A 25,769-nucleotide genomic window follows, 5' to 3' on the forward strand; every position below is an offset into this window, starting at 1 on the left:
ACGTCGTGAATCGACTGGAACGAGGCATCGCCTATCAAAATCGAACAAGCGAAATCAAGCCTCGACTTTTTGCGTACTGCGATCCTTTCTCCCTTCAACGTGTAATTCGCTTGGCACGGCGTATACGTATAGAATAGACCTCGAAAGATACTGCGACTTCCAGCTCGGACTGTGTGATTTAGCGAGGAAACGTAATAAAACCCGCGGCAGTGAAAGAGGACGACACGCGGTCAACACTCGCGGCGCCTCTATTCGTTCGCGGCTTAGCGCGTACGGTACTCAACAATCAGCGGCGGCAGATGTTACGACTCTGAGCTAGGCTGCAAGCGACTGACTCGACATATTTCGTAGGGCGAGAAAAAATCCTGCCGTTTTATGCGGCACCTTCCTCTTCCTCGTGGTAACGAGTACTTACGCCGCTAACCGGGACGAATCGCGCACGCCTAAGATCGCGAGGAAACAGGCTGCGCCCCGTCGACCAGATGCGGCTCGCCTCCGGTTCGCCAATCGAATTTACCGGTGGTGGCCGCCCGAGAAAAACACGGATGAAGGATGCGGCGAAGCGCGTCAACGATTTCAGAACACACCGCGCGCATCTCGCGTATCTCGGGGGACCGTACAATGGAAACACATCTACAATCTCGCGTCATACATCTTCGCGATGTTTCGCAGCCGAGCTGTGATTTACCGTGCAGCACCGTAAGGGATGATTGTCGATCCTCCTCGCAGTGGAACGAGGTACTTGTTTGCTAGAAAGGACCGACGAGGCTTCGTTGACTCCGATCGAAGAAATAACGCGAGGTTTGTCACGGTTGGGGATTTAGCGACAAAAGATGCGAGATTAGAGTCTGAATAGAGTAGAAAGTGGTCGTGGGTGTCTCCGGCTTGAGTGGAAGATTACTCGGATCAAGGAAATTTTAGTAAAACGCGATAGATATCGAAGGAACGTGAAACACGGAAGAAAATCAGGATGCAGTGCCTTTCGAGTCGTTAGGATTTGTCAAATAATTCTCGAACGGTGAAAAATGCTTGATAACGAAATACGCTGATAGAAAGTTGGGTGTGACTGAAGAGTTCTTGAGATCATCGTGTGAATGGAGAGTGTGACTGCGCAAGATTTCGAGTGGACGTGACCATGAGTTTCCTAGGACTGTCTCTTCGGAATTAAACGAAGCACGGAGCAGGAGAAGGAGGATCTAGAGAAAGAGTTTCGTACGCAGCGGTCGCGACAAAAATTTGTCAAACTAATTCCGAATCTAGTTGCTATTACCAGTGATAAGTTGTTTCACAAACTGCGTTTGTCAAACGGAAAACTTTTACATCCACGTAAAACGTACAAAGCAACGAGGAAAGCCTGGGAACGCGAAAATGTAGAAAAGAGGAACAAGAAAAAGGATCGAACAAGGCCCACCTGTTGGCCCGTCGAATGGACTATGATCGACGAGGAAAGTAAACGCGATCGTGCAAACACACAGTCTTGCAAATATCCACGTGCAGGTATGCGCGCGAGCGAGCGGCCGAACAGGAAAGATCATCATCGATCGAGAATCCGTGGGCCGCGTGTGAATCGTCGGAGTTATGCCTTCGACAAAAGCCACCGGAGTGCCTCGACAAAGCAATTCCGTCTGTGGAGGCACAATCGAACGAGACGCGCCTCGTTCGGACGTGTTTTGCGCCAGAACCCTCCTCCTGGCTCTTCTTGTAAAGCGGGCAACGCGCGTTCGTCTCGCGCTTGCTCGAGCGCGTACACGTCCGTGAGAAAGAAACGGAGGGAGCTGAGATAGCCGCGTTTCTGTGTGCGTTAACGTTTGAAAATATATGCGACGATTTAACAAGCAAACGACTCTTACACGTGCGAAACTTAACCGCGTATAAGGCGTGTACAGTTCGTCAGGTACCATATCTAGTTGTAACGATAAAACAGAATTTGATTCGTTTAATCGTCGTCCGTACGATTCCTTGGAATAATTATTTCATCGTTCGAGCCCATCTAAATTTAATAATAAAATCACTGTAATAAAAAGCATCTGCTCCCGCTAAAAGACCTCGATTTCGGATCGAAGTTTAATTTAAATCTTTATCGCCAAACGTCTCGTAAATAAAACTCAACGCCGTATTTCTTCTTCTAAAGTAAAACAACTCTTTTAATATTCGAAAAAAATGACTACGCATGTATTTTCAAACCGGACATGCTGATCGTGCGTACACGCGCGCGCGTTGGAGAGAGTGTGTCGGTGTGGCCACACCTCGTGCGATGCTCGTTGCGGCAGGCTGGTCGACATGTAAATTCGTAGACGTAAAACTCGCAGCCACGAGTCACGCGAAACGATGAAGAAGAATGCGTTGGTTCTGGCAGGGTGGCGACACGGATGAGGGGTCGGAGGAAGACCCGGGATCTCCAGCTGTCCGACGCTCGATTAAAATGCCATTGGCGAAAACGTGGACTGGGTAGGCCTCTAAAAGCGATCCGTGCTTTGCCAACGACTACGCCGTGGGATTCCAAAATGTTGGCCGTTTTGTGCGAGCCGCGCAGTCCACGCTCGGTAACGTGTCGCTTTCGACCAGATCAAGATCGTCGTCCCGATTTTACCGACGAATCCCATTTCCGTTGTTCCTTCGCGCGTTTTGAAGCTATTCGAGATAGAACTAGAAATTGAATCCTTGAATATTACGTGCATGTATTTTTTTTTTTTTTTAAATTAGATCTTTATAGATCGCCATCTCGAAACGCAAAAATAAAACAACGAAGCTTGAGACAGCATCGTAATAACCGTGTTCACAGTTTAAAGAGTTAAAGGACCGCGGCGTTGTAGATATCAATCTAAAATTCTTATCTGGTTCTCGATTTCCAACGACAATATCTGCCTACGATATCTCGACTGGTTTTCTACCACAAAGCGCAAGAACCACCGAAATATTACGAAAGCGTGGAACAAAGCGAAGCGATCCGCGCAGATTAGAAGCCTGCCCAATTAGAATTTCAAATGGGAGTTTACAGGACGTTCCACGTTTCACACGTCCGTCGAACATATTACCCTTCCCGTTATCGCGACCGGCGTGTTCGCTGGATCTTCCAGCGGGATGATGCATCGTGAGCATCATGCAAACGCTTTCGAAGCGGCGCGCCGCGGTCGCTTAGCTCGCTCGCGAGCGCAACCACATAGAGACGGGACCGACAATAGATATTCCGCAACGCCCACGTTAGCGGGAGACAAAGGCCTGAATGGTCGGCAGATGCACGGCTTGCGCCGACGTAATGCACCGACGTCCGTCGATTTAGAACGCAACGATGCGCCATACGTCCGTCCGTACGTTCGTTTATTCGTTCTTCGTGACGAAGGTGCGGTACGTAACAGCACGAACGCGCGCGCCCGTGCGAAGCGTGTACGCGCGTTTCCCCTCTTTCAGCCTCGTCGCGTCCCCGTTCCCTTCCCTTCCCTAAAGCCTGCGTCAATCGCGCTTATATACAGCCAACTCGTGCACGTACGTACGCTGGAGGTTACGTAATTCGGAGAAGAGCACGCGGACGGAGGAGCGACCGGTGACGACACCTTCTTCGGAGAGAACTCAAAGATCCGGGAGTGTCCACTTCACGAAGGTAGCCCAGCCCAGCCCACGTTCCAAACGATCGACCGACGTTCGTCCTGGATCCGAGATACAGCTCGATCGATACCGCAGCTACTAGTTGCCGCCACACGGTCGATCTTTCTGTCAGCAATGCTTCTTGATTGTGTGCGGGCTCCTTTAGATAGCTTTTATGGACAGTGGAAAATCGATACGTTACGGGAAAATCCGGTCTGTTCATCGGTATACGTAATGACGCGATGTAATTTATGGATAGAGGACGACGACTATCGAACATCACAAATGGAAAGGGATACGAAGAGTGAGGTTTATTGCCTGATTTTTCTATGTACGCGGATTGTTTACGAGCCATAGGTGAATATGATTATCGGTTTTCTCGACGATCGAGTACAAATTTTACGATAGATTTGATAAGAGCGGACGAAGAACGACGAAACACGGAATCGACGTGTACATCCATGGGTATCGCGTGGGCGGCTATTTGCCTATTTACCCAGATCCGATGGGAAATCGAAATTAGAAATCAGAAAGATGTAGGTGCTGACTGGTGATTTCCAGCCACGTGAAATCATACCCCGTGCGATCGTGGAACCGTTCGAGTGTCATAAATTCCGTTCGACGCGCAAGAACGAAGGATGACTCCTTCGTCGATCCTACTTTTCCACCTGTCCCAGTTTTCACATTTCTGCTGAATTCGAGATTCAGCTGCATCGCTATTGTCGTGATTGCGTGATCCGTTCGACTCGACGAATCATCGAGAACGCGTCCAAATTGCGTGTACGAAATCACGTTTGCTCCTCCATCGAATATACCTGCGAAATTCAATTCAGTTGAAATTCAAGTTAAAATATTGTAAACTATTTCCATCGGCACGAAAGGTCGTCGCACTCGCTACTACCATTAACGAGAAACAATTCGACGCGAGCTATTGTTTCTGGAGTCAACGAATTAATCATTTCTTAATAAATTTTTGTATTCGCAAAATCTCCTTTAATTAGCATTCAACGCGACATCCAGCAGGTGGCTGTCTACCGAAATCCCACGCTATCTGATACGACATCCCATGTAGAGGGGAGGAATGTCTTCCACGACGAAACGTGTCGGTTTATCCAACCGGTGTAGCCGTTAAATCACTCGAATCCTGCAATATATTCGAGCATCAACGTATCTCTAACGAGCCTATCCCTATCGTCCTCTTGGCATCGGCCAGGAAAATCCGACAAGCAATCAAACGACGAAAGATTCCACGGCTACCAAAGGCAGGCGACGAGGCAACCGACCAGCCACGATAGCCACGATGGAATCCACGACTATCGGAAGCGATCGCGAAATCTTCGAGCAATAATTCACCCCCTCGTCCCCTTCGTCTCTTTCTTTCTATCGTTCCATCGTCTCTCTGTTCCCCGTGGCAACGCTGGCCCGTTCGACAGCGATGTTCTCGTAGACTTCGGCAGAAGACCACGCTGCCGCCGCATCGTCGAACAGTTAATGCTCGCATAATACGTGCACGCCGTGGTGGCCGCAAGGGGGGACAGGTATTGTTACTAGTTTACGTCCCGTTATTTTCTTGCAGTTGACAGAAATTCCTTAAAGCGCAAAGGTGACTGCGCTATCGACGAATCTGCCGGCTTTTGCGCAAAAATCTAACGCTTTTATGCCAGCTCGGATCGTTGACCTCCTGCGCGCATGTACTCGACGTACGAGTTTTCACGATTAAAACGTTTCGCGGAAAAGGAGAAGGATTTATTAATAAATTGCAATCGTCGACGAGAAATTCGACGGGGGAAACTCGTTGCGGCGATTGAAATCTCGAGAGCCGCGTTTAATTACCGAGCCGGTGCAAGTGGAAAGGGATTAAAACGTAAACGTCAAAACGAAGATAGGGCAGAAGGGCGAGGAGACGATGTATCTCTGGTGGGCCGCGAACTCTTTACACACAATTACGCGTGTACCGGGTGAACCGGTGAGAGAAATATTGCGCCGCGGTGTGGCGCACGTCGTGGCCGGTGCATGCACGATGCATGCAGTTTACCGGTACCAGCGGTAATATCGCATCGCGAACAGCCGGCAGAGAAGAGAGGATAGGTCGAGATTAGTTCCGATTGCCTGTGCCGCACAGAGTTATAGAAGGGTTGCCCGGCTTCGGCCAGGCATCGATCCCGGCTACCGGCTTCTGCCCGTTAATGAGTCATGTTTAATTGGCGTGGGAAGACCATGGCTACGTTCACGTAACGGAATTGAACTGTACCCGATGCAACAGCGCTTCCAACAACGTAAATATACCAGCACGCCGCCGATTGACCTTATGTACACGTGGACACTGGATGGCAAATAATTCAACGAAAAAATTCTTAATGAGCAGCAAATCGTCAGGTGATTAATCGATCACCAGGCAAACGTTTACATTTGCCGGAGAGAAGAGAGCTAGAAGATTTAAAATCGCAATTACCTCTCGATTCACGATCAACGTGGCCCTCTGTTTACTACGAGAATCGTAATAAAACGATCGTCGTGCTTATTTTTCCATATTACGTTTTCTGTGTCGTTGCACATAAACGCATACGCGTCTATAATTATTTATTTTCTAGCTAGTCCATACATGTATATATATATATGTATAAATAATGAAACTTAGGAAACGTTAAATACTCGAGCAGCATCAAAATGTTCCATCACATAGCCATTTCGCAGGTGTCGCGATCATATTCCAGGCACGACTGGCCTGGATGCTGCTTTTCGCAAGAAGCTACAGTTTTACGGCTACCTTGACGACAGCCAGGCATTCACCATCAAATCGCGATTTCTCAGGCAACAACGATTTAACGCGAGGCATTCACGGGCCTCAGGTACGAGCACAACGACGAGGACGAGTAGAAACGTTGTGTGTCGCGGCAGATGGTACGCGACAGGCCATTTCAAACGATTACTGTTACGCGAGAGCTTCTCTCTCGACTCTCTGTTAGGCAGGCCCAACTATACCGGTATGCAAATAAATGGCATCGAGCGGACGCGTTTAAAAAACGTACAATACGCTTGCGATACGCGGCGACGACGCGTGCTACGGGCCATTGTCTCCGAGTCTAATCACGACCGCGTGTGCATTTACGAGCCACCGGTTAGACGGACGTGTAGCCTCCGGAGAAAGACTACCTTTTGCGAGAGGCGGTTCTCGTATTCTCTGCGTTACCGCGCCACGTAGTAATATGCATCGCGAATACCAACACGGAGTCACACCCATCATAGAGCCCGACCCTGTGGGTGGCGCCACGTACTCGCAAATAAGTCCTACGAATAAGTCGTAAGGCCATCATCCGCGTTGCGTCTCCGTCGCAACCGACTATGAATATTCTCTCCTACAGCTAGATATAATGCGCTCTTTGTGCTATGTTTCCTTTTGTGCCTGGTAATCTAACCTCCGCGGCGATTTTCCGACGCATAACGACGCGTTAGATCAGCGGAATAATTCACTTTGATTCGAGGACTCGTTAAATTTTACCCCAGTACTTGCCCGAGGAAGTTATGGTTAATACTACGCTATCCGCCGCCAGCCAGTTGACCTCTCGTAGAATTTTCAAAGAACGAGTTAGATACTAGTAGTAGAATCTCTGTAACGGGGGACCATGGTGCGCTTTCTATTTTATGATAGAATCTGATTGCCTAAAGTGTTTTGGTCGATGACATTCGTTTTAAAGAAATTGAGAAACGCTGGTAGCTAACAGAATTTTCGAGAACACGCGCGCCTATCATAGATAACCACCGTGACGGTGAACGTTTAACCGCTGATACCGAATTTTAGAAACTTTGGTCTTTAATTATACATTCGTCTCGCGCAAATTCCAACTGCCACGATTATCGTAAATCACCGTTCACCCGTACGGAACGTGATAAAACGAAAAAAAGTTAAGCTACGAATGAAATCACCGCAAGAAAGTGTCAAGGCGTCTGGTAGCGAGGTTCATTGGCGCGCTCCAAGTCCTTGTACGATCACGTTCCTAAATCGACACCTCGCTTCGCGATCTCGCCGCTAATCGTCCTTCCGCGAGTGACGTGCTGACATGCCGCGGTTCTTGCTAACAACCCCGACGGACCCTATTAGTAGCCCATATATATATATATATATATATAAAAGTATACGGTGATCTGGCTTCTCGACGCACGAGGCCGGCATCGCGATTTGGGTGCCATCACGTACCGCACGGAATCGAGCGGGTTTCCATTCGCGGCCAATCGACACGCGCTTCCCGCGGTTCGATACCGATCTCTGATCGTGATCGCTACCTCGCCGCGTAAACAAATGGAGATCGCTCGCGAACAGACTACGATCGTACGCCTAACTGGAAAAATTGATCGGACACGTTCGTGGGAAGGTTGAAGTACGACGTGGCTTCTTGAACTTGCCGTAATACCACGCGGAAGGTTGCGGATTCTCGTGAGAGAGAATACGAATTATTTCGCGATACCCGAAGACACGGCCGTAATTAGCGCGATGAGTTTACGTATCAGATTTGATACAGGTATGTACAGGTTGAGAAAATTCTAAAACGCTCCCGGGTTCTTATCGCGCGCGAGAAAATCGGCGAAGAAACATTGTGTTCTTAGTAAAGCAGTCTCGTTAAAAATGAAATAAGTCGTTTAGTTTCCACTTGCTTTAAATTCAATTAATTTTACGCGGGATTAAAGCGAGCGGTATTATCGACGTAAAATAAGATACAAATAAAATAAAATAAAATAAAACACAGACCGTCTTACTTACTGTCGTCAAGCGTGATATGTAATTTGCAAATTGCAACTTCAACTTGTTAAGTCGGACTTCAAATGTACAACCCGAACTCGTCAAACTATTCCGGTTAAGTTATTCAGATTGATACGAATCTACCATTAGATACTACGTGTATAGACAACCCGCTTGCGTAACGTTGAACCCTACAGATTTACCAACCTTCTACACCGTAAAATAATACAGAGTGGATGAATATCTTCGTAATATATTCAATCTGTAGATGTTATCGTTACTTAAAGCCGGAACAAAGTCTCCGGTTTGTTTGCACGCGACTATTGTACAAAGAAAAGAAGGAAGAACGCGTAAAACGTAAGAAAAGCTAACATACCTCCCTAGACGTTGGTGCCCCCAGGACGCAGGGGCTGTCCGGGCGGCGGGGCGCACTGGCCCACCGCTTGCTCGAGAGCTCGCTCTCATCCTGAAACAATAAACGTGACCTGTAATTAGACAAGACGAAGGTAAAGGTGATAGGCGGTCAGACTTGATGAGCGCTATTATAGCAATCGTAATGGGCCCCTTGGAAACCAAATTGCTCTTCGCAGAAAATTAGATAGAGAACAATGGAACAAAGAGGAGCGGAGAACTTGCGATTTCATCGTATTCTACGCGAAAAACCAACATTTTTGCTCCAGTAATCTACAAATTCTGTAAATACCGATAGAAGTAGGTATCTCCGTATCAGTCGACGCATTGCACGCGGTGTGATTGTACGTGTAAAATATTCGAAGAACGCAAATCTTGTACCTTTTATCGATCCTACGACTACGTATAAAATTCGGATGATTTAAACGTAATTGAAGGTCGTTGCGGTTTTCCATTAAAACACCGTGCTTCATACGTGGCGAATAGCAATAAGAGAATGTCCGTTAGACAGATCGATATTCCATCGCGTTTATTCATACGTAAATTTCCCAGTTTCATCGTACGACTGCCGATAAGCATAAAAACTGCAATGTGTATTCCGTTTCGTTTTACGACACGACGTATGCCACAGCTTTTTCCTACTCTGCGGAGAGTACATCGTTGTCTTTGAAGAACGTACGGGTTGCTTCGTGCGGTCACTCTCTCGAATGGACGCAGCTGCGCGACGCAACGCGAGGAAAAGACGGGTAAACGCGGTGCCATGCCGGGCGCAATTTTCCGGCGGCGCCGGCGCGAATCGATGCGAACGCCTCGCAGAATTGCATTCTGCGACGCGATTAAGCTCGTACGCTCGGCCAGGAAACAGCAGGGACGCTCTAATGGGCCAATTACACCGGTCATTTGGAACGAAACGAAAGAAAGGATCGCCGTGGAACGGTGGCAGTCTCGTCGGTTCGCTCGAATAATTAAGATCGCATCTCGCCACGGTGACAACGTAAATCGCTTGCGCGCGAGACTCGGATAGCGATGCGAACAAATCCCGAACGAAGAAATACCAGAGATACCTGACGCAGCTACCTTTCGAATTTTTCATATTATAGGAAACGTATAGGAAGATTCTGTTTCGTGTATTATATAGACTGTGGCCTTTACGACAGAGATATTTCACACTTATTTATAACGCAACGTTAATCGACGCTTCTCGTCATTTGAATTTTCTAAACCGTACATACTAGTTTCTCCACTTATCGATTTCTCGATTAAGAAGTTGCAACTAAGCGCTTCTTTCGCATTAACGACAAGCAGAACTCTAGAAATCTTACGTAAGCGAAATCTAAAAGCTCGTAGAACGTCGATGAACGTGTATCCGCCTTGGATAACTAGACTAATAAAGTCGTTTAAAAGCAGAATCGAGTGTTATCCTCTCGAACGGGCAAACATTGCACACCTCACTTATCGCAGTAGAAAGAATTATAAAATACCGTTGCGTTATTACGTAAGCCTTCTACAAAATTAGATAAAGCAGATTCGGCTTTCTTTACGTAACGAATGCACGTTGTCACCCAATTAATAGTAGACGTTATCTACATGCTCAGGTGTCTACGAACATTTCTGGTCGATGGAAAGGCAATCCACTCGACGGTTGTATCTAACGCGGTAAAAATACGTGCATTACTTGGATTCATTATATTCGACTGTATTCTGACAGCTAGATGCGTTATTATCCTCTTATTATTATTACATATTGCATTATTACGCAGCAGTTGCAACAGGTCGACGATGTTACGTTTACTTTCGCTAGATTTCTCCTATTTTCCGTAATGCAGTGAGATTACCGCTGAAATTGAATCGGCTCCTTCGGACGCGGCAGTAACGATCCAGACATAGGTGTGTTCTCCGTCCAGACGCATCGATTATGTCAGCGCGGCTCGAAAAGAAAAAACCTATCCAGCCACCGGCGAATCCATAAAACAATTTCACCTGGCGCGAACTCACGACGATTGCGTTGTTATGATCTGGAAGAACGTCGAAGGAATCACGCGTGCCGATACTCCATGCCGATTCCTCGAAATCCTCCTTCGACCACCATATTCAGTAAGACGTCACGATTTTTCTTCTCGTCGAAGGCAATCGCCAACGCGAGCATCGCGGTCAGCGTCGACGATTTCGCAACGAGAGAGTAACAAAGTCGTGCGAGCTACGAAGTTGCGGTGAAATCACGAGCTAGCGCGAGAGGGCGCGATTAAACGTAAATGAGACGACCTCTGGTAAAAATCAGCCCTCGAAAAGGAAAATTCGTAATTAACGAGCCGGAGAAGAACGAGCTGATTCGCGTAGACGAGCTGCCTCTTAATTATCAGACCAGACACGGGCGATCTACCTTTATGAATGCAAGCATAAACGCTGGCCGATCGGCACACAGCGCAACACGGAGGCGTGTACGCACACTGACTCTGCTCCGGCCTTCCTCTACTTTCCCACGCCACACGTCTTTAACTCGCGCTAATGGCAATCGGGAGAGAGCTTTTGAAAGCTCCGCCGGTGGCTCCTGGTAAAAGTCGATCTGCGTAATCCGTTTTCTCGCGTGGCAAACCCCGCACCGATCGACCGTGTGGACCATAAATTACAACTTTCGGTCATAAAAACGAGACTATGAAAGTGATTTGCGGTGAGACGCCAGATACGGCGTTCCGTCTCCGTCGTCTCCTCCCCTGTAGTGGGAAGGCCAGGTGGGGCGGCTTTGAAATAATGTATGAAATCATCGACGAATACGCCGTGCAAACGGCCGCTCTCCATATGCAGCTGTTAGCAATAAGGAGGTGAAACGCTTACCTAACGGACGGGCATTAGCGGAATATTTATAACATTAATCGTCGAACCGTGCTGATTACGCGCTCACATCGCGCCATGGACACCCGCTTCACCGGCCGATCCCCGTTAATCCGATTTCGCCCCCAATCTTCGCGTCTCGTTCTTTCAAGGAACAACATCGAAGATCTCCAACGTTTTTGGACCGGTAGACCGCTGTAGGTACGTGTTTCGTTATCCTGATCACGATGCAAGAATATATCCTTCGTGAAATTTAGGTTGATCTCCGGTGTAACTTATCCCTGATACCTTGTCGTAAATCTCGACCGGTTTTCGAACGTTCAGAGGAAAGAACAAAGCCGTTGACGAACTCGATATCGTATTTGTTACGTGTGCTCGATCTCATTGCTAATAGTAGCGCAGACAAAGTGCACAATGAATTGAATAGCTCTCCCACAGCGCTTAATAGCTCCATACTTGGCTGGAATACGCAACTTCTCTAGGAACTCCAAACGTTATTGGCATTGACTACTACGAATCTGTCTGAAACCGTAAACACTGACTAATGATCAGCCATCAATGCCGTTCAACTGCAAGAAGAAAAGGTAGAACGTAAAGAGAGCAGACTGCGTGATTGAGTTAAACGTTTCGTCCATGGAATTCTGCACCTGTTAGCCGGCTACGTTGAAACGCGATCGATTCGGATCGACTGGAGACTATCAATACGAAAGTCGATGATGCACGAAACGCGAAGATTTATACCGGAATACCGGTAATATCCCGAACAGAAATATGGAATGCGCGAGACTACCGTGCGGCAACGCTCGGGTCATTCAATGAAGGAAAACAATGGAGGACTTGATTTACGGGGGCATTACCGACAACCCACGTACATGCTTAGATCTACATATTATACCAATATTCTCGATGTTTACTGGCCGAGCACTACCGCTATCCGCGTACACGATGTGATTCGCATGAGGCTCGCCGCATCTTCCATAACAGTCGACCGGTACGATGTCCCGCACGAATATTCAGAGGTTGCGACGTCTTCCGTGACTGTCCGACAGAACTCTGACGATTCTGTGAATCCTTTCTTAACCTACTATTCTTCGGTTTAACAAATCTTTCGCATAGGAAGCGTTTCTTCAGACTTTCTGTTTGTTATTCACAGAGAAGACAATCTGCTATTATTTTAAACACAGAAAAAATAATTGCAAAATGTGGAATTCTTGTTCCTAGAAGGTGCAGGATCGTTCCAAACAACACCGTGTTATGTGTAATGTTACACCGACTTAGAGTTCCATCGGATCAAACCTTCCGTCCTGCAAGACTGTCGCTTTTCTCGGTCACGTCGCGAGACACTCCGCGTTACATTTGGTACGTTGTTCGAAAGGAAGAGCACGACGACTTTTTCCCCTTTCGCTTACTCCGCCCACGTGGACAAGATAATAAATCACACGGTATCAAAAGGAAAAAAGACGAACGGCATGCGCGAAGGGAAAGCCATAAACATTGTGGCAGTGCATCGGCACGTTGTATCAAACGTTGAGTCATTGGCGAAACGGGACGGGTCGTAAAACGAAAGAAAAAGAACGGAAGTGAAGCAGGTCCTTGGGACGTAAATCACAGGATGCGGTTAACGCAATAAGGAGGATATAATGATGACATATATCATCGTACTAATAGTAGGACCGCGATACGATCACGCTGCGCGATGGTCGCTAAGAAATGGCCAGAACTGCCCCCCAACCGTGTGGATGCGCCCGACCGTTTCGTACGCTTATAATCGGACGACTCGCCCGGATAATTACATTCGTTAAAATAACTCGGCCTGTCCCGGTGTAACTACATCCGTTAGGCATCGCGGCACTTGAATTTTTCACCGCTATCCATAATCGACCACCGTGCACCAACGTTAAACGTCCTCGGTGAAAATTGTTTCACGAGAATCACTCGATGTGGATGGGCAAAGTTTTCGTAATAAATTTAATCGCTGTTAATAAATTTTACTTTACGTATGTTGCGAAACTTTAATTACTTCGCGGGCGACGCGTTTATGTATTTTCGTGCGAAGGATGACACGCGTCGTGTGTGGTGGAAAATATTTTAAGTTCGCCAAGGCTGACAGTGTCTGCTTTTAAAGAAAAGATACGATCGAATACCTCGAATAAGGTGTGAGAAATTACATTTTTATCGGTAAGGAGAATAAGGATTCAGTTTCGAGAGGATTTGCATACGGGAACCAGGGCCCCGCCAATTATCTATGAAGCATCTGAGCGCGGTTGCGTACATCCACGCTCGTTCGCTTTACGCTCGTCTCAAGCACGAGTACCATGGAAGAGGACGAACGGGTAATTAGCGACGCTCGAGCAAGGAACAGGCGCGTGCCAGGGTGACTTAATTACAAATTTCGAAATGCGAAGTTCGCCAGCCGTGAAGAAGAAAAAGATAATTAATTTGAGGAAAAAAGCAGCTGATCGGTCGGCACGCTGTTTAACGCGTCAACGTACCAAAGACTATACAGTAGAAAAATGTACAGACTCGAGGGACTCGGAGATATAAATCTACTTTTCTCAAAACAGATTTTCACGATTTCACGAGTGCGTGTACCAATGTGTTTTACATTTGCGAGCACGTTCATTTTCTCACAAACCTAATCGCACTTTCGTTTTGCTTTACACTCGTGCTTTTTCACCCTTCTAAAGGTATACTACGATGAACAACAGTTGCTAGAATACGATTTTTGCGGGTTTTCGTTTTCCCAGTAGAACGGTGGAAAGATTTTTTCCGCCACGGCCCCTGAGTGAAAGTTTCAGCCAGGCTCCTATTTGCAGGCACGAAAGCGAGGGAGAGCAACCACGAAGCCGGCAGGTCGAGCGAGCCTCTCCTACGTATAATACTCGGCAAATCTTTGCGCCTGCACGTAACGCAAATCATGCGGCAGAAGTGTGGCACGTGTTGTCAGCGCGGCAACATATTGTACGTAGGTACATATATGTGTAATGGAAGCTAGCCGCCTCGCGCGATTACATAACGAGGGGATTTCAGTTTAAATATGGAAGCTGTCAATCTTCCCCCTGGCTACACGCTGTAATTAATAATAATTGCCTGCTCTCTTTGCCGCTCCAGTTATTACCTCCGTTTTGACGGCTGATTAGCACCGCATATTCGTAAATGAAGCAACCGACAAATTAAAAAATCTCTCTCTCTGATACCGCTGATTAAATTCGTGACTATCAGGAGAGAATTATTACAACGTGTCTTTGATATCTCTATAGAAATCGCTTGTTTTCTCGAACGATGTAATTTTTCGATCGTTCCTCATCTTCGTCTTTTTACAGACAGTGCAACGATTAAAGAAGATACATCGTAAAAGCGAACACCGATTAAATGCAGATCTCGCCCGAGCAAGAGCGATCGCGCCGGATCATGCAAGTAGAACACGGCACGTGTTGTCAGACTCGGTGTGTACGTGTTCGTACGTGTATTAAGCTGCACGAGTTTCCTTGGATTACACCAGCGGAACGTGCTCGAAATAAAAGTTAAAATCACGATCGGGTTCGTGTTAAATGCGAGCGGTTCGTAACTCGATCCATCGACACCGTCTCCCCGAGATTGCTCATCCTGGATCGGAGTCAGACATCGTTTGCTTCGTCTACAAAAACCCATTAATCTCTGGTGGACTAAGGAAAAAAATAGTATTTCTTATTTTCCAGGTGAAACATCCTTGATTGGAAATTTAATCGCGAAACCTATCCAGATACATTTTGAATCTAAGAAACAGTTAATCGTTTATACGCTTCGATCAAATCTTCTTAATTTTCGGTTACATAAATCACCGCGTTCGATATTCAACGAAGTTAATTATTTAAGAACTTTTCCTTAGTGGAATGACGAAATTATGCACGGTCCAACTTGTTTCAGTAGTATAACCACGTATTATCGTGGACCACCCGTGACGAAGATTACCTAAAATATGTCCAAAAATCTGTTTGTAAATGGCACGTACACGTGTACAAAGAGCATAAACGTTCATGAACTGTTCGAACAAGTCCAGAATTAATCGCTTACAAAGTACCAACATTTTCTTGCCCAAGTATCGACATTATCCCTAAATGGAACGGAACGAAGGCGATCAGTGAAAATTTATTAATCGCAAATAAGATCGCTTTACGATCGCAGGTGTTGCACGATGCGAGAACGAAAATAATTGCAATGGTAATAATTGAATCGACCAGACGGACGATATCATTTTGGCGTGGTCCATCGCCGCAGCCACGCAACGAAAAATACTTTCCTCGTTACGACCTCCGGACACACGACCGATGCGATTTCATTTACCAGATTATGTACTTACGTTTTGACGTATCGCAGACTTCTTCGTCGTTTAAATATCGCGAACCGTCCAACAAACCTGTCCTTCTACACGACTACGAAAGTGGACTACCAAAGTTTGAGGCTCGTTATGATTCGTCTTAACGACGTCTTAACTTTCGTTCGGAAAAAATTAAAAGCAACGATACGATCGCGACGATCGTACATAAAGATCGCTGGCGCCGTACCGTGGGATCGTGAATCATTTCGAATATTTAGCGGGTCTCGCGTATAATTACAATGTACTTTTCGTAATTTATTACTAATATCGGCTATTAACATCGCGGACAGGCCGACGAAAAGTTTCCTTAACCGGTTGGCGGCTCGAATTTTACGAGTTCATCGCGTGAGTTTTTCTCTGCCTTTTTCTGCTTTTGCTCTTTTTACGTTTCTTCTCTCTCTCTCTCTTTTTCCTCTACATTGTAATTACAGAGTAGGACAAAAAGGTGTTGGCGAGTTTTACCAGCAGGGCGGAACTTTTCGCGTTCGTGCCACGGGTTCCTATAAAACAATGCACACCCACCGCGGCGCGCGTTGGTGTAACAATGTCTTGGCGCCACAAAGGTACAATGATATATCTGTGAGTCGAGGTCGGTTACTTAAACTTCATTGAAACCGCGAACAACAATGACTTTCTCCCGCGAGTCGAAAGGAGGAAGTCAAACCCGACGCTGTTACAACTATTCGCCTTGCTCGTGACGCTTCTGTTCCATCGGCCAGGCCGGTGAAAAAAAAAGTCAATTATTTATTTCGCACAGGCCAAACAGCGTGGATAGTGAAAGGACGAGATCGTCTCTCGAACGTTCCTTTTTCGTAGGGGATGGCTTTCGATCGATGAAATTACCAATCCAGTAAGAGAGCCAGCCATAAAACCAACGTGAGTTCTTCGCGATGTCTCGCTTCCTCTCGTGTGCACCATTTATTAAGAATATTACAACGTTCTACCGACCGCAATGAAAACGGTTTAATGGCTTCATATAAGCTTTGATTTATACCGAATCTCGTACGTTTCCTTATTCTCCTGGTTCGTTTGTCGAACGAATACAAGCATAGGATTTTCTGATTCCACGTTACCTAAACTTGATACTGAAACTGCAAACTTTCTTATTTTACTCGCGATAGTACTGCATAAAAGTATCGAATACGTCGCTATGAAAACATCTATAGCCTAATTTCTAATTTCATTACGTAAGAATAAGAACAACTTGGACTCTTTTTCAGCTTGTTTAGCTCGGAGCAATTGCAATATTCTATTTCACTTATGCAGTAAAAAATAATGTTACTATCGTGGTAATATCTTTATTCCACTCGTACACGGTACAATCGATCAAACATCGATCGAGTTGTCACACGCTCGGGTGGTTCACCCTTCCAGTCAAACTCGAGGCATTGGCACGAGCCTACTCGCATTACGACACGCGGCCGCTAGGCTTGATAATTTATTATTACCGAAGAAATGGAAGCCGCCGACCTATTAGCACGTTCGACAATAACAGCACCGGCCGTAAGTAACCTAAGTGGTTAAGTAACGTCAATGCGGCTTACCAACCGCCTACGCCAGCTTCTTACAGGTACATATATGCCCCCATCGACGATGCGGTCGCTCGCATTCTCAACCGGTATCGATCGCGACGGCGCAGAGCCTGTCGAAGCTCGTGCATAGGACGAGTACCGAAGAAAACACGTTGGTTAGGTGGATAGGCAAGAAAAACAAAGTGAACAAATATCCTTAGAATTGCCAAGTCGATCGACAAATTCTGTCACTTTCTTCTCAAATTATATTCTTCCTAATATCGTATGACCGTGCCTCGTCGTACAAGCAGTTTCGTCTAATACTTCCAACCGTCGTATGTATCGTTTTCATTGCGTATACATATATCGAATTTAAAGTATCAGGAATATTGTTTGAAACAGAGAAGAAATTATGGCCGTAGCGCACGGTTATTTCCGAATGCTTTACGAGCGTTCAACGTGGAAACAGGGACACCGGTATCCTGCTTCGTTTTATGGAAACAAGTTATCCTCCTTTAAGCTCGCGGCCCGGTTGCTGTCCGCTTCGATATAAAAGGCGAGTTAATCCACGCAGAAAACTGCCCACTAATATCGCGGTATTATCGCTGCGGCCTCCTAATTGAATCACCGATTCATGACGAAGGCTGGATGTTTAAGAAGACTTAACGGATTATTCGTTTATGCGGATCGGTTCAGCAGGCACAAACGCGGCCGCTGCCTTCTGATCTACGCGCGGGACCAGTCAACGTCCGTATCCGAGCATTTACGTGATTGTCATACCGTCTCTCCTCCCCTTTCAGAACGACTGAAACGCAGCCAAGCAACAAGCATGGAGCACACGACTCTGTACCTGATTCCGCTCGTCGTCGTCTCCCTCTCTTTTCTTCTTTCGGTAGCGAGAGAAAGATCTCGTAGAGAAAGACCCAAGAGACGAGCGCCAACTACGCTCTACTCTTGACGAGAAATTTTCTCAGCGTTGCCCGGACAAAACATAAAATCACCGACCGGAAGCGTAACTGTTTTTACGAACGATTACGACGCGCGCAAATGAAACTGCGCGATAGTTTATTGACGCGTAAATCGTTCATTTTTTCACTCTGTTCGCCGATCAGAGTTCCTACACACTCGGTGCGAACGCTCGGAAATTCTGCAGCGAAATTTACATTCGGTGAGATCGCTGGAACGTTTCTCGCCAACAGAACGCACGATTTCGAATGTAAAGCCGGTGACGTCGCGAGACCGTTTCGCAACTGTCGAAGGATCGTACACGTTCGTAGAAGAGACGAATGCCAGAGGAGCAGAAGGAGAGACGCAGGCGAGATGGAGAACCGCGGAACGGCTTTAAGAGCGGCGCCGTCCAGCCGCAAATGCGATTCGCCTCGCCGCGACAAACGTTTTGTCGCCGGTGATTGGCGTTTGAAAGAACAACCGCGTACAATGCAATTACCTTGGCCTTAACCGCTTCGACCGACCGATAGCATTCGATTCCTCCACTGGATAAATACATACGTGTATATCACGAGCTGGTCCGCGTAAGCGAGTAGCATTCGCGACAGTCGATGCACGATTATGGTTTTTGTCCCTTGAATCTCTCGAATACACGTGTATTGCTTGTTCGCGCGATATCGTTACGATCAGCGATTTTTAATATCCGGACTTTTCTTTCGAAGAGGTCAACTAATTTAAAGTTCAAACGTATCGCCGTAATGCAATAATCTGACGACGTATAACGCCATAACGCGTGACATACGATCGTCTACATAATTCTTTCGCAACTGCCAAAGCAACAAATATTTTCACCGCTAACTTTCAACCGACTTTCACAAGATATTTCCTACGAGGTATTTCTTACCTACGATTTATTATATTTCCATCGTGCAATTTGTTCCAAAAAGATTCAATTACCGCCAACAAAAACCAACTTACCATACCGATAGAAAATAAAGAATCAAAAACCCTGCATAATTTCCTGTATCGGCGTGTTTTCTCCCGTCTCGTCGACACGTAACGAATCCTGATTTTTCTTCTATTCTCTAGGGAACCCCTAACGAACCATGAGATCGCATCTCGTTAAAGGGTCGTAGGTCAACCCCCATCCTTTCTCTTATCTTGCCTTTTGCGCGTATCGACTATTTCACGCGACTTCGTATAAAAACACTTTGAAGGAACGCTCGCGGAATATACTGTATACTTTCGGAATACTATATATACTACATACTTTCGAATTAATTGTTCAAAACTCGGTCGAGACATTCTTGCACGTAATTTCTTTTTTCTTTTTTTTTTCTTTTGGAATGCTGACGTGTAAAATCAGGGGCAGGGAAATTTAAAGGATGAACGGTGGATCACTTTTCGCAGAAGCACACACGCGCGTAATTTCTCTTTTTGAACAATACCGCGGATAAAGATACGTCTGGTGGCTTTTAAGGCGCAATCTTTATACCCGCACCGCGAGGCCGAGGCGGATATGAGAGCGTGGGCGTTATTGCCTTTAATGCCGAATTCACGATCGTAAACGGGCATCCCCGAGTCACGAATCCATGTCGTTTATTGCCCCAAAGTGGCGGGTCGGCCCCTCGTAATCATTGGATACATTCAATTTTTCGTAACGCCGTACCGGCGATTATCGCGAATCTAATTAGCCCGATCAACAGTCCTTGTTGAACAATTACCGACCTTAGTCCGACCCTGGTCCATCTGAAAATTATAAAAATCATCCGAACGAAATTCGTGTAATAACGATGATACTACGTCCGTACAAAGGGCTACCCGATTAAGATCCCTCGATCTGGATCGATAAGATACACCAGATTCGCTGTTCAGATAAACGACTCGACGAATAACTGTTTTAAAGTCGACGACGATTTCTTTTCTTCGACCAGCCCCGTTATCATGCAATAGTTACTTAATTGCTTTACACTGGTCGTTACAGTGTATAACGATCATTTTTCACTTCGGTTATTCTCCGCAAAAGATCGCAGGAAAATTGCTGTCTTGCGCCTCGACTTCGATCGTTCCCTTTTGCTAAGAGTATGTATTTCACGTTAAGGTGTAATTTAGGTGTAATTTTTTAATTCTTTTTTTTCTTGTTCTTCTGGTTTTAGTGTCTTTCCCCTTTATGCCATTGTTTATTGATATTTATTGTAGGTGCCGGATACTACTTGGTAGCGGAACACCGTGATATTCATATCAATTAGTTCTCGAGAAAAATACCGGAAGTAACCGATCCTTCCATGAACCCTAGCGAGTAACGCTTTACCTGGAACAACACCTGGCTACCGGCAAGTGCCCCCAGTAGCTGCCACTCAACTCGATTATACTTTAATAAAGTACATAAGCATGTAATAGCGGCGCGACTCTTATTTATTTCCAAGTCTGATCAAGACAGGTGATATCCACTAATCGTTACAGATTCTCCGTCTGGTATTCAAGCAACGAACTTAATAATCCATTAATCTACGCGACTACCGTCATTCTACACAGCCGCATTATGTTCTACGTTATCGTATTTACAATCTCAAAGACTAAAACCAATTAAACCACATTCGTCTCGCTGCAAAGATACTTTGACTGAAAAACGATTCGCAATCGGTTAATAATTTAAGTTATCTACCCCCTAATGGTAGTTCTCTTGCTTCGCGACTAATACCGCCGCCAACTTGCCAGCCAATACTGTCTAGTCTGTCAGCAATTTTACGATCCTCTTCAAGATCGAACAATAAGACTGTACTGTCTATTGTGAACTAGCTCCGCTCGCCGAACTGGACAAAGGGGGGAAAGGACGGCTAGAAAGAAACGCAAAAAGCCGTGGAAAGGGCTGAGAGAGGAACATTTGCTTGAGATTTACGGGTTGGTTCGTAACGAAGGGGACTCATCAGCATCGGTAATGGCGACATTAAGCCCATCGGCCCTTTTGTACTCGCTGGCAGTCTCGATCGGACTTCTAACTGGACGCACGACGATTCCCAAGTCGGAGTGAACAGCAGCGTACGGTCAATCAATTTAATTACTCGTTCGAACGTGCCGGATACCAGAGTGGAACGTTTATCAGAATCAGAATGCCGTTCGGCGAGCACCGAAAGAGCCATTTCTCGAGTAACTTGTCTACCCTAATAGCACTAACTCCGCTTCAAGTGGATAGGTTGAAAATTACGCGTAAAAAAAGAGCCAACGACCGGTCTGAGTCGCGTTCCTTGCGCGAAACACGAAACGGAGAATCGTGATCGTTTGACGACAGAAGATGAAGCACGTTGGCAGCGATCATTTGTAACCACTGATGACGCCCGATCTCAAACAGATCCTTCCATCGTTTTCATCCTTTCGACGTACCTAACTCGCAATTCTATGCGAGTAACGTCGGCTTCGTAATCGTCGCGTGTTTTAATTCCACTCTGAACTTCGATTTGCAAAATCGACGACAAATCAAATTTTCTTTTATCGATTATCAAAGCGTCGATTATCGAACCGTAAGTAGGTATCTGCGAGGAAATTCACTTTCGATTCTGATTTCTACTTTAATTTAGAACATTGAGAAATAGCGGCCGTTTTATCAAGTACTTAATATTCCAAATCAGACACCTGTAGCCGTGAAAGAGGCCGTAATAATGATGGAAATAAATATGCGTAACTAACGAACGAACGGATAAAAGTGGCAGGAAAGAACAGTTTTACACAGGCCTCGTAAAAGAGTTGAAAACCGCAATTAACGATAAAAATCATTAAACGGTCGTTAAACCTCTTAAAAGTAAAGCTGTTTTACCAAATGTAACAAAACGAAAGGTCAGTTTTCACGTTTTACAACGTCCCTAACGTTCGATAATAAAACGTTTTAATTACTGTTACCGATGCATGACGAATCGAAACGAGCGAGATTTTCCAAGGAACTCCAAGACCTGTGGAAATTGCCAGGATGCATTAATTGCGAAAGAAGACTCAAGGGTATGGGCGTAGTAACAGTACAGAAACGATGTTATTTTACGACTGGCTGAAAGCAAACGGGAATACTTATAATTTCATTCCTTATAATTTTATGACCGTTGCACAATGATACGCGAAGAAAATTCGCGATGTCTAGCGCGAATTAGCCTGTAATCACCTCATCAGTCGCATTCCCACAAGTCTCTGCTCACTTACTTAAAACGCCAAGTACCATCGGTACTACGTGCCCGTAAAAAACAGGCAAAGATTACATGTATGCAAATTTCCTCGTGCTATGCGCGTAATCCTCTTAATCGCCATCGGACTAATTATGTAAGCGAACGACGCGAGGGTTTCTAAATATGACGAGAACACGATTGGAAAGTGAAAATTTCAGATGTGGGTAAAGCGTTTGAAGATAGGTAGACGTAACATACAGAAAGACGATAGTGTGTAAATAGATGTTAGGAAATCAGCAGAAGTTTAATAAAAAGGGGGGAAAAAATGCTTCAAAAAATGAAGTCTTTAAAGTGTCCAGGTCTTGCAACTCGCAATACTTAACGAGCCAATCGTAAATCAAAATATTCACAGAACCTTTAATCCAATCTAAACGTCACGAATTTATAAATCGTTATTTATTGTAAAAAAAAAAAAGGAAAAAAGAAAAAAGGGGGAGAAGAAATACAAAATAAAGCTTTACGCGATCAGACCCATTTCCCCTTAAGATTTCTGATAGTACGTACGACCGGCACCGTATCTACAATTATAAAGGAATTAAAGACGGATTAGCGTTTCCACGAGATCATGAGCGAACACATTTCGCTTGACGCGCGAAACGACTGCGTAAACGAGCAACCGACCATCGGGGAATTAGAGGTGGACACACGCTAGCGAACCCACGTCACGATACCGATCCACAGATACGCTAAACGAGCTTATTACAACAGTCAATTGTGGCATTGTTCGCGCGCTTCTAACGACGTGCATTTGCATAACGCGTACGCTGCGTCCGCGTCCTCAGCGTACACGCTCCCACCTCTTACGTAAGATTCACGACTTTTTTCCTTTTCGTTGTTTCACGCCATCGACGCTGCTATAATTGCAAGGGGAAATCAGCAGCCGAGCGTCGGTTATTGATTTTCGATCGTATGCAAGAGGATGATATGTCCGGCCACGCCTTTAAAAAATGGTTAGCGCGTCAGACGGTATGCGAAACCAGATACCGGAATCATCGGAATCCATGGGTCGTTCCCTGATGTCTCCGTGTATAATTAAGCACACCGACGTATGCAGTTTCATTCGCCTTTAAACACGCGTTCCGTTTAATGCGCCAACACTGGGGAATCACGAAGCACAATAATGTACGGCGAAGAATGTAATTGCATCGTGATTTAATGAGCGCCGCGGCGAGGTGGGGCGGCCGTAAACTACGTTTTAAGCACGTTGAAGGATTATCACGAAAGTGAGTCGGAGCCGGCTACGCCTGTATAAATTTAAGCATACTCGTTGGAATGCAGCAGCTTTTAAAATGACCGGTAGGACGCTTAAAAAAAAAAGGAATTTAATTGTTTTCGACAACGCACACGATCAACAAGGTGTCTGCGATGCTCGCCGCGATTTCCCATACGTCAAACTGCACTCGATGTTTCCCCTTTTGCGTGCTAACCGGTTTTAACAGACGTCGCGCAAATCCCAATAATCACGGTCCTGGTCACGACGCTAAACGCAAGGTAATTTAATTGTCGTTTATCTTAACTTATCGTTGAAAATAACCGGTGATAGGGTCTCTGCATACTTGCAACGAGGAAAAGTTCATCGATTCTCTCTGTTCGTAAATACGAGGACAATTGCTGATCTCGTGCGAATTCGGTTTTTAACGTTATCAACGCTCTTTACACTTACGTCGTTCATCACTTGCGCAACAATGTCGATCACATTTCGGTGATGCAGAAGATACTGCGCAGCCAGCATCCCTTCGTAATTTCGGCGAACCGGTGAATCGGTAATAATGCAGCTCCGAAGAGCTACGTTCACCGATCGTTCCCGAGGCGGGCTTTGATGAACCGATATCGTCCTATTTCACGTTCGAGCGAGACCACGTAATAAATATTCAGAAGGCTTCCGCCGTGGATTGTCGCGGAATACCGACCACTGAGATGCGACGTTGTAACGCAGCCGAGTTTCATAAACAACGACTCCGTGTACCGGCAGGTTGGTTAGTTATGATCCTCGAGGAGGCCTGGTGGCTACGCCACGACGCGACGGCCAACAACGAAAGACGGATGGCATACGGCACTGAGGAAGAAGCAAGAGAAGGAGAAGAAGAAGAACTCTCGAGTTGAAGGCGTAGTCGCGTCGCGCGCGACCTTTAAAATTTTCTTGCGGTCTACGAACGTGGCGTGTTTACACGCTTAGCCAACACCTGCGCGCTCCGTGATCACGTTACCGGTTCCGCGCGTACCGGTTTAAGATTTCTGCCGATACCTGTGCGATTCTCCGATTTTCCAGCGCTGCGCGACGCTTAGTTATTAGGCGGCCTATGCGTTATCCTGTTGCGTATCGGTTATCGAATATAAAAAATTCGAGTCTCTGTATATTCAAATATAAAATTCATCCTATTGTTTGTACAAAATAAACACCTGATTATCAGAGACATAAAAAAAAGCAAACGATCAATTTTGCGCGACGATTACGATTAGCCCACAAAGTTCTTACGAGCAATAGAATCTTCGATCGCGCTTCGTTCGAGCTTCTGTGACCTAGCATTAGCGAGACACGTCCTTTTTAACGTCGAATCGCATGCTAGTGGCGCGGCGGGTCAAAGTAAAAACAAACCGGTATGGGACCCTTTAACGAGCGAACACCAGGTAAGAAAATCACCATCGCGGCGTACGCCCAGTATGCCGACGTTAAACGCGTTATTATACGCTAAGGTTATATTTTGTTGGGGAGATGCGCGAAGAAAAAGGGTTTGTCGAGCATCGACTAGGGGATGAACGGCCTTTAATCAGGACCGCACGAGTTTACGACACTTCGGAACGTGCTGTTCGCCGCGCACGAACAAATGCAACTCGACGGATCGTGCAAGACGAGCAAAAGCAACGGCAGCAACGACGACGACAACAACCACGACAACAACCACGACGACGAAACGAAGTAGGAGAACGAACAGCAGAGGCATACAGCAGCGCGTTAATTAAACGCGAGCGATTAGTTAGCGGCAGTTAATTATATAGATTAATATGCAAATGAATTCCCTCTCTCTCTCCTGCTGCCGGCGGGCTAGGTGAAGGTAGACACAAGGCGCAACGAAGCCCGGCTATCCTGATTACATTACGCTGCAGACTCTGCTTCGGCTTCCATCGCCTACTCGGTTTCCCTCTGTTATGCTACCACGCGATTCTTACCTAGAATCTAATGGAGCCAC

The 25,769-nt window shown here is 46.0% G+C and overlaps 1 protein-coding gene across 3 annotated transcripts in view; it reads right to left on the reverse strand.

Moving 5' to 3' along the window:
• The window catches only part of LOC117210094 (Krueppel-like factor 6), a 284,673-nt gene that overhangs the window by 188,492 nt on the left and 70,412 nt on the right, over positions 1-25,769 (reverse strand). For 2 of the 3 annotated variants that reach the window (XM_033452754.1, XM_033452755.1), the window contains one exon: positions 8,694-8,783. In XM_033452754.1, the coding sequence (XP_033308645.1) occupies positions 8,694-8,783 (90 nt within the window). Of the gene's footprint in view, positions 1-8,693; positions 8,784-24,244; positions 24,592-25,769 lie in introns of those variants that run through there. The other variant, XM_033452753.1, reaches the window with a different exon arrangement.

The sequence above is a fragment of the Bombus bifarius genome, unplaced genomic scaffold, assembly GCF_011952205.1.
Source record: "Bombus bifarius isolate JDL3187 unplaced genomic scaffold, Bbif_JDL3187 scf7180000008199, whole genome shotgun sequence".
NCBI lineage: Eukaryota > Metazoa > Arthropoda > Insecta > Hymenoptera > Apidae > Bombus > Bombus bifarius.